The following is a 10,394-nucleotide window of genomic DNA, read 5'->3' as shown; positions in this document are numbered from 1 at the left end:
TTGTCTTTACTGCAAATAAATGCATGTGCTTTTAAGCAGATAATAAACCTGCATGCTTAAGATAGTATTCCAGCACACTAAAGCTTGGAATATTCTGAGGCCTGATTTTTATTGAGGCAAAAAAAACAATGTATTCCGAGACTTGTTAAAATGGTACAAAAATTTTGGCACAGGGAAGCATAATGCTAAATTCAAAAAGTAATTCAGTATATGATATGAATTACTTCTGACTGCAAGTATTGATGTAAAATACCTCAGATGCCTTTCTTCCCTTAAAGTAGTAGTAAATTTTTTAAACTGCTGTACTTTCAAGGCAGGTTTTGAAGCAAGTTACAGTAGCATTACTGTCAGTTTTGTCATCATTCTCTCCACCAGTGCTATTTCTAAGGGTAAGTGATGTTAGTGGCTTAGCACAACACAGAATAGAAATTTCTACTGGCCATCACAGTTATAGAACATATAAAAGATGTCATTACTCTTATTAAATTAAAAAGTGTCTCCTAAGCCTATCCTTAGTGTTCGTCTTTGTTACAAGACCTGTGCCAGCCTGTCATTGATTTGGATCACCAAAGCATCTGTAGCAGTGTACAACCTACACATCCATTCCCTAAATTGTAACTGGGCATAGTCTTGGATGTGATAAAAGTTGATAACCAGTTTAATTTTGCTGATGTAATTGACAACAATTTTAACCATTGATTATTAAATGTGCGTTCCTCCCAATGACTGAATTTCTAGATATATTTTCCAGATACCTCCTGAAATGGCAGTCCATTGTTCAATTTTAGGGCCTTAATATCACACAGCTGTGTACTTTGAGGGATGAAGAAATCTGGAAGACATTACACTTCACATCAATTGACTGTGGTGGGGCGCTCAGTCAACCATAGCCCAGACTTTACATGAAATTGCCCATTCTCCGAAACGGGTTGAAGGTTTATTTAAAGCAAAACAAAGTACTGTAAAATAAGCAGAATTGCCAAAATGCTGTACCCTCCATAATGTTTGGGACAAAGGCACATTTTTCCTCGATTTACCCTTTTGCTCCACAGTTTGAAATTACAAATCAATGTTTAAATTGCACATTAAATTTAAGGGTATTTGCATACAACATTTTATACATTGTCTCCCTATTTCAGGGCGCCATAATATTTGGGGTGGCAGATGTCTGTGATTACTTGGGTGTATTTCTTTAATGCAGGCATAAGATACCTTGGCTAGAATCTACGTTTAGACTACCTTTGGTGTCTGTAGTTGCCGTTGTTCAACATTTACACGAGAGCTGTGCCAATGAAAGTTCAACAATGAAAAACAAGAATAAACCCATTAGAGATATCAGTAAAACCTTAGAATTGTCTAAATCAACTGTTAATCAAGATGATGTCAACAAATTAAGCCTTAGTTTGCAAGTGTTTCTGTTAATAGGTCAAGCCCAGACATTCCTGACAATCCTGTTGAATATAAAGTTTATCCATCCACCATTAAATCCATGTAATCCAGATGAGGGTTAAAGCTTATAACCTAGAAGTAGGAGTGCAAGGCAAGAACCCTGAACAGGAAAGCAGTCCACCACAGGACAGTCACACAACTCTTTCCCATCAGGACTGAGTAGCATGCTATAGTTAAAAGATGGTGTAATAATAATAAAAAAAGAGGTAGGGACAGCACAGAGAGAAAATAAAGCATGGTGGATTCAACATGCAGTAGGAAAGCAAGTTTCAGAATGATGAAGACGTGAAATCTGCTTAAAGTTCAATTTTAGCAACAGGGTAACTTTGCCAGTTGAATGAATGTTCATCAAAATTTGAAACATGACCATTGAATAACAAGGATGTCGTTGTTGATCATTTTAAGGAGTCATGAAGAAGGCTTTGAAATACACAGGACTTTACAATGAGCTGCTTCAATATGGCTAGTGCATTCCTAACATTGGACTCATGGCGTACAGTACAACCAGATAAGAGCCTTTACATCTGTCTTTTGATTTAATACTTTTTTATTTACAATCTTACTACTATATGTAACACTGTGGGTGGGTGGTACTTGGGGGTTGGATCACAAATAAAGTCTTGAAGAGTGGGTTTCACAAGAAAGTGCTAGAGAACTGGCAAACAACATTAATGACAGTGGCGTAGCCGTCTTCTGTTGAAACTACCCATGATGGGGCATAATTTGTGAGCCATTGTGAAACTAACTTGGATGATATGAACAGAAGTGTTAATGCATTAATGACATCAGCTTCTATTTATACCTAACACTGCAGCAAGAGGAAATAGTTATCAATGCAATGAAAAAACATAAATGTGCCTGCCAATATTACAGCCAAGTGGACTGCACTTTACAACCAGGTGCAGTATAATGCATACATGCAACAAGTTTAATGAAGAGCCTTATCATAAATTCAAGCAGGAATAGACAGATATTTGTGGAGGAGCTGACATCAAATGATAATGACATTTACATACAGAATTAAATATAGGCTGTGTTTCTGTATTCAGTGCTAACACATTTCATGTCAACATTTTTATTAAAATTCTTATTCTGTTAGGGATAGATAGAAGGGCAATTCCTTGTACTAAATTGATAAATTAAATCATATGATTCATTCATTTATTGCAATTCTGAAGTAACTAGAATGTGGTGCTTTAATGAACTTGATAGTAGTTAACTGCGGCGGGTTGGCACCCTGCCCAGGATTGGTTCCTGCCTTATGCCCAGTGTTGGCTTGGATTGGCTCCATCAGACTCCCGTGACCCTGTGTTCGGATTCAGCAGGTTGGAAAATGGATGGATGGATGGATAGTAGTTAATGTGCAAGGGCAGAAAGAGTGAGTCAAAGGTTGTAGAGATAGATAGATTTTTTTATTTTCAAATCAGTCTTTAACAACAGCAACAAAACAAAAACAGAACAATTTTCATTATACCATCACTGTAAAACATTTTCATTAAGAGAAATAACCTCTGTTCTTATTTAGGCCCCAATCCCATTACTTAAAACCAAGAACGGCCGTTAAACAAGAAAAAAGGGGACAGATAAAGCATTTATATTGAAATCTACTAATCTTCTGCTTTCATGTTTCATTTTTAAAAACAATTGAATCTTGTAGTCCAGACCCACTAATCTTATTTTTGGAGGTTCTCCATATTTTCACATTGGCTTAGCCAATAATGAGATTTACGAGGCGTATGTTGTTGTCCACTCTTTTCATTATCATCCAGCCAAACAAAAAGCCCAATTCATTATATTCAATCCCCAACCTTTCAACTGTATTATAGGAGAAAAGGCTGTAGTCTCATGCAAAATATAAAACAGAGAAACACAGTTTCTTTCAACCCACAAAAAGGACAACCATCAGAACCCCCTAATTACTGGCAAAATGGATTTCACTGCTAGTACACCATGCAACATCTCCACTGCAGATCCCCTACCCTGTTAGCCAATGGTAGCTTGTGCAGCAACTTCCAAGCTAGCTTTATTCCGTCAGGAACTGCAGTCTTTTTCCTCCAAGGTGTGTCCAGTATCTTTTTCAGCACACTCTTGTTCTTATCTTTCATGCAGGTTCTGTACAGTTACTTTCTCCTACCTACTGGCAGAGGCAAGTCCCTCAGGCTGCTTATTGACATTAAGCTGTTTAATTCATTGTCAGTCCATTTACCCACCATGCACACCACAAGGGTGGGGCAAACTGGATCACTGTAAAGTGAGCTCTTTATTTCAAATTAACTCTGAAATTGTTAGCAGTCTGTTAAGAAATTATGTTCATAATTGTTAAGATTTTTTTCAATTAATTGCATTGAAAGAACTCTTCCCTCCTCTGCCTCTACTTTTATATCTTTCCAAACAAGTCTGTTCAAATCAATAATGTTTTTAGGTTTGATAGATAGATAGATAGATAGATAGATAGATAGATAGATAGATAGATAGATAGATAGATAATATCCATCCATCCATTATCCAACCCACTGAAGCCGAACACAGGGTCACGGGGGTCTGCTGGAGCCAATCCCAGCCAACACAGGGCACAAGGCAGGAACCAATCCCGGGCAGGGTGCCAACCCACCGCAGTAGATAGATTTGGCATATTTTCATTTAAATCACGCTAGTTTTAATTTAGCGATGAACCCCATTTTATAAGATCTTTTCTTATGTAATATTCATTTAATCATTCATTTTCTGAAGCTGATTAGGGTTGCGGCCATGTGCAGCAAATTTTAAGACATTCAAGGTTAAAATGTGCCTTTGAATGCCAGCCCATTCTCTTTCTGTATGGCGTTTGCATGTTCTCGCCGTTTCTCCTGGTATTTCATCACACCCCTCAAGTACCTGCTTGAACTGATTACGGGCTCTAAATTGTTTCGCTCTGAATTGACTTCGAGTCGCAATGAACTGGCACTCCAAATTGCCTGCGACAATGTTTTAGTCTAAGCACTTAAAAATGTATAGAGAAAACGATTAATAAACATCGTTTTCAGGAGATAGAAAGAAAGAAAGAAAGAAAACATTCCTTTTAACTAAATCGTTGAAGTACATATATGGCAGATACCCGAAAAAGTACACTGCTGATGATTAAGCAGCGCGGGCCCGTTAGATAATCGTTAGAAGAATACCGTCAGATGTCTGATGGCATTTCTGTCCGCTGGGAGACAAGATAAAAAGAGCAAAGCACGACGACGTTATTGACTGAGGTGCGTAACGTCTCGGCGTAAAGCGCTTTCTACGTAATTCTACGGTCAGCTTGACTTCATTGGTTGCACGAATTGAAAATAGGAGGATCCCTGAGCACCAACAGCCCTCAGCAAGAGAATAAAAGCCGAGCTGAATAAACGTTACAACAGTGAAGTAAACTGAGAGCTTGTAAGTGGCTTATACTGAGGAACGTTGTTTCTGTTTATTCTTACTGCTTATTGGAAAAAATATACCCGCACTTCAGTCTTATGCTGGATTTATTATACGGGGAAATTTTCGTGTAGATCAGTTTATTTCTTTCTTTTTTTTCTTTTTTGGACGGATACAAAGCTACTGATGCGTTCTCTGAACATGTCAAACAACTTCTTACTCGCACCCATCCCCGAGTCTGCGGATTATATTATTAACCGAGATGTTAAAATCGCGGTACTGGGATCATCTGGAGTGGGAAAAACAGGTAAGAAAAAAATAATAATTTAAAAACTGCAGAATTAAGCCATATGGTGCACCGCAAATGCGTTTCTATCATCCTGTCTCAAACTAATTATTCTTAGCATGTTGTCTTTATGATAAAATAATCAGTTTCTTTCAATTAAAAGATTATTGGTAGTTAACTTTTTCTATTGCCGGGAATATTTTTAACACACTATAATGATATGTACGTCCACTCATCCATTTTTAAACCAGTTCGAGTTGTCCAGACAACACCGCGGACCAGGCGTGTACCAAACCTGGACGGGGCTCCAGTCCATCATAGGACACACTCACTCTCTCACCCATCTATCATCATTCATATGGGTTCGAAAATTAATCATACACCTGGGCATGTACAGTAAAAGAAGACCAACGACCAATAGACTTGCATTTATGCTCTGATCTAAATTCGGAATCACGAGCGTCAACGCTCACAGTTTTTGTTAGTTATGTTGTTAAAAAAGATGTAGGAAAAAAGATATTTAGAATTATCTTCCAAAAGCTTTCCATAAATATCAAATATTCAAAAAAGAATCTGAGCAAAAAGTATAAGGACAAATACGCGTTGTCTGTCATTCAGTAAGTAAATATAAGCGAACAATACTTTAAAATCGGATTACTGTACTACAAACGATATTTAAAATAAAAAATAATGGATTCAGGCGCCCGTTCTGTTCAATTTGATTCCTAAATCGTAGTTTATTTTCGTTTCTTTCGGTCTAATTGCTCAATTTCGTATTTTCGCGTACTCTGAATCACACAGACTATCGCTAATGTCATTTTTCTTGTATTTCTGGTTCTCTTTTAAAGCTATGATCGTGCGCTTCTTGACCAGGAGATTCATCGGCGACTACGAATCCAATACAGGTAATTAACGAGAGCCTTTGCTGGTTTACTTTCAATACGTGTTTGCAAAATTAACGTTTTTTAACATTAGGATTTGTGATTTACAGGGAATCTGTATTCGAGACTTGTACACCTGGAAGGAGAGCAGCTCTTCGTACAAATACAAGACACGCCTTGTGTTCAGGTGAGTATTAGATCAGGGTTTAGTTCAAAGTGGGGCAAATAATTCATATGAAAGGCATGATAAAGACAAACGCATAAACTCGGGGAAATAAAGTCGTTGGTTTTATATGTTTACTCAAATCATATAATTCAGGCATCGTCACATTTATTTTTGTTTATATTTGCAGTTGGATATGCTTTGCCACCTGTTCCGTATAAAATGAGCGCATTCCAGGAGCTTATAATAAATTATTTGTCATTTGTCAGCAAGCTCTTTCCAGGCTTGGATCGGGAGCGGGCGGAGTCTCTTCCCGATTTTTTTTTTTTTTTCATTTTTTGTCATAATAGGCGTGACGTTATAATCATTTTAAACAAGCAGCAGGGTTGTACCTTATTTTAATGCCACGGACTTCAAAGATGTTTAGACAAGCTATGGTCGCGTCTTAAAGTCTGATCATAATATGTACGCTGCTGCACGCGCAATACCAACAACTGCCACGGAGCGTTAATAATTACAAATTCGCAGCATATTTTAGAATCAATACGTTATTAATATACTGTAGTAACGGTTCATTTGACATGCTAGTCTGTTACAATGCTGTGATGATACTGTTATAAACTGTATGCTTATCTATAACAATATCACTGCATCGTAACAGACTAACACGTAAACGCCGTTACTACGTCATATAATTAGATTGGTATTTTTACAGTATATAAATATGTGTGCGTGTGTGTGTGTTTGTTTGCCAGGCGATGGACTAGCCACTTGTTCGAGAATTTGTGTCTGCCTCGCGCCCGATGCTTGCTGGGATAGGCTGCCCCTCCTCTAGATAGCTGGTTAAGAAAAAGCAATGAATGTACAAGCATGTTTCTGGTCGATGCAGCATTATATGATATAGTGAAGACACTGTATGAAGTATACGCAATACCCGTTCTATCCCGCCAACCTCTTGCGTATTATTACAATGTCGGACGTGCCAGCCTGCTAAGAGTATGCAGTGATGGCATTTGTGTTATACTGTCCGCTACAGCCTCGTTCTGTCAGTGTCTGACAAGGCAGACCATTACGATGTATGCTATGCTGACACAATCCGTTTTATATACTGTATATATATATATATATATATATATATTTATATATATATATATATATATTTATAGTAATAGTTTTGATGTGTAAGTATAGTGCAATGAAGGCACCTCTGTTGATACACTTTATATATTTTTAACAGTCTGATGTGTGAGTCTGGTCTAGAATAGTAATGGCACCATCCTGTAGATGACAGCAACTCCAGAATGTAGAAATGTTTCACTAGTTGTTGGCGTTGCTTATGTGTGCTGGCTGCAGTGTGTTGGTGATTTCAAGGACTGAGGTTTGAGCATAGATAGTGGGTGAAAGTGTGCCATCCTCATAGGATGGACCTGATATCTGTTACTGTGTGCCATTACTTGAATGCACTTTACTAGCAACAGCAAATATACATGGATGAGCAAAGCTCACTGCCTACACTACACAGGCTCGACATTAGCTTTGCTGGTTAAGTAGCTCGTTTTCCAGTCCGTAGCAGAAGTGTAAATGAGAGGACCAGGGTTGAGTACCAGCTGGTGAGGGAACTCATTGCAATTTGTGAAGAATAGGGAGGTTAAATGTGTAGGAGATGCACGTGGATCTGGAGTTTTGACAGGTTAAAAACTTTTAATGTATATTATTCTTCTTGAATAATCTTTTTAGGAGACTTACATATTTATCTTTTCTTTCTTGTGTGCTCAGGCTTAGTTCTTTTTTTGTTAATTTTGCTTATCTATCTATCTATCTATCTATCTATCTATCTATCTATCTATCTATCTATCTATCTATCTATAGAATAAACACTGTAGAGCATTCCATTTTTATGGTATTGCACCTCTTATATTTGAGTAATTTCTTACTTAAGGTATATAGAAAAATAAACTATAAAAATCAAACCCACACCCGTATCCAAGCAGCACTTTACAGTTTGTCCTGGACTAGATAAACTCCTGCCATATGAGCTACGTACTCTATATGCATGCATTGTAACAGTGTGTCTGTTGGTCTCCTTGCCTATTCTTACCCCCTCCTCTCTGTGTCTTCTTCTTCAGGTTGACAGTGATGGTTCATTGGTTTCAGAACATACCTGTAAGTACATTGAATGGGCAGATGGCTTCCTCCTCGTATATTCAATGACAGACTACAATAGTTACAGGGCCATCCAAGTCCTTCACCAGCACATCCGCAAAGTTCACCCAGACTCCAAAGTCCCAGTGGTCATTGTTGGGAACAAAGGTGACCTCCTTCACGCCAGACAGGTGCAAACCAGTGAAGGGATTCAACTGGCTAATGAGCTGGGAGCGGTTTTCTCTGAAATTTCTACCAGCGAGAACTGTGAGGATGTATACGATGTCTTTCAGCACCTGTGCAAAGAAGTCAGTAAGCTGCAGTCACAGTATCTGGCAGGAGAAAAGCGAAGAGGGTCCCTCATTCCACGGCCAAAATCCCCCAACATGCAAGACCTAAAAAGACGGTTTAAGCAGGCATTATCTTCTAAAGTGAAATCCACCGGCACTTTGTGATGTGCAGTGGCACAAGAGACGTTTGTAGCAGACTGAGGTGATGCGATGATAAAGAGGAATATTTTTATTTCCAGAGATTGACTTTTTATTTTTGTACTGTAATTTTAACTTTCCAACTATATTACTTGGTGGCACTAACAAAGTTTGTATTCTCTCCAAAAAGTGCAAATATAATAAAATATATGATGGGAAAAATGTTTTGTGATGCTTCTATAATTCTGTTTGGTGTGGAGGTGTGTTACATTTATCTACTTGCAAAATCATCTGGAAACTGTATCTGTTTTAATTTTTTTTTAATTTATTAATTTTATTAAAATCAAATAACATTCCATGTAAGTAAGTCAAGTTTTATGAAACTAGGTTTAAAACAAATCAACCCCTACCCATGAGAAAGAGAGCTAGTTCAGCAGAGTAAAACCTTAGTAATAGTAAAAATATGTAAATAAATAAATGAATCAAAATAAATAGAATAAAACAGGGAGAAGAGAATCTGCTTCCGCAATTTAAATGCTTATTCTAAATTGTTATTGATTAGATCCTGCCAGGATTTGAAAAAAATTTGTACAGATCCTCTAAGTGAGAATTTGATTCTTTTCCAATTTTAGATAATATATAACTTCAGTTGTTTTAAATTCAGTAGTTGCATTTTCATGGTTTTTAGTGGTAGCATAGACCATCTTGAAATATGCCACATAAAGACATTAATACAAAAATTGAACCAGTTGTGAAAGACAACTATACTCTTTGACAATGAAGAAGCAGAATACCTGGTTGTGGGAAAAATCTACGTAAAGTAATGCAGAACAGGGGTTAATAGGATACTTTGCTAAACTATTAATTACAATTAAAATGACTTTCTTTTGGCAGTATTGCAAAAACAGGCTTATGTTTGTTAAGGAGGTCTCAAGGTCTTCAATTAATAATTCAAAAACTACATCAATATGTCCTTCTCAGCCATGACAAAGAGTTATGAATAACACAAATCCTGAATAAACAATGGGAAAGATCCACACCTATCTTTAAGGACACCTATTTTCAGTTTTTTGGAAGTGTGTTCATCCAAATTAGGAACTGGTGTTCCAGTCACGGTTGGATCAGTTTTATGCCTGATGCTGCTGTTCTCCAAGGCCTAAACTTGAAAAATGTGGGCACAGAAAGTGGATGGGCAGATGGATCACCAAACTGCAGGGTGATTAAACTCATTGCTGCATTGGATTAAATATAGATATGAAATTGCTGACACAAAGAGAAACAAAGGTATTTTTTGATCATAAATACATTATAACATTAGACCAGTTTTGATGAAAACAGGCTATTCAGGCCAACAAAACTCAGCAATCCTATTAATCTAATTTCTTCATGATAACACTGAACTGATATTTGAAGGTCCCTAAATTCTTATTGTCTACCACAAAGACATGAAGATTGGGGGGATTATTGACACTCAATTGGACTTAGTGTGTGAGCGTGTGTGTGTCTGTGTGTTCACCCAGTAATGGACTGGTTGCCCTGCCTAGGGAATGTTCCTGCCTTGTGCCCTATGCTTGCTGGTGGAGGCTCCAGAATCCCACTGAACCTGCTCAGGATGAAGTGACTTTAGAAGATGGATGGATGGAATGGACTGACTATTT

The 10,394-nt window shown here is 37.5% G+C and overlaps 2 protein-coding genes across 2 annotated transcripts in view; both read left to right on the top strand.

The window, feature by feature from the left end:
* The window catches only part of cdk8 (cyclin-dependent kinase 8), a 1,217,851-nt gene that overhangs the window by 998,691 nt on the left and 208,766 nt on the right, over positions 1 to 10,394 (top strand). The window lies entirely within an intron of this gene.
* Positions 4,678 to 8,958, top strand: rasl11a (RAS-like, family 11, member A). The gene is made up of 4 exons (XM_028799500.2): positions 4,678 to 5,143; positions 5,971 to 6,027; positions 6,114 to 6,190; positions 8,293 to 8,958. Exons 1-4 carry the CDS (start codon positions 5,023 to 5,025, stop codon positions 8,761 to 8,763), a joined length of 726 nt encoding a protein of 241 aa, XP_028655333.1. The 5' UTR covers positions 4,678 to 5,022; the 3' UTR covers positions 8,764 to 8,958.

Source organism: Erpetoichthys calabaricus, chromosome 4 (assembly GCF_900747795.2).
Source record: "Erpetoichthys calabaricus chromosome 4, fErpCal1.3, whole genome shotgun sequence".
In the NCBI taxonomy this organism is placed as follows: Eukaryota; Metazoa; Chordata; class Cladistia; order Polypteriformes; family Polypteridae; genus Erpetoichthys; species Erpetoichthys calabaricus.
This window is presented reverse-complemented; position numbering and strand designations above follow the sequence as displayed.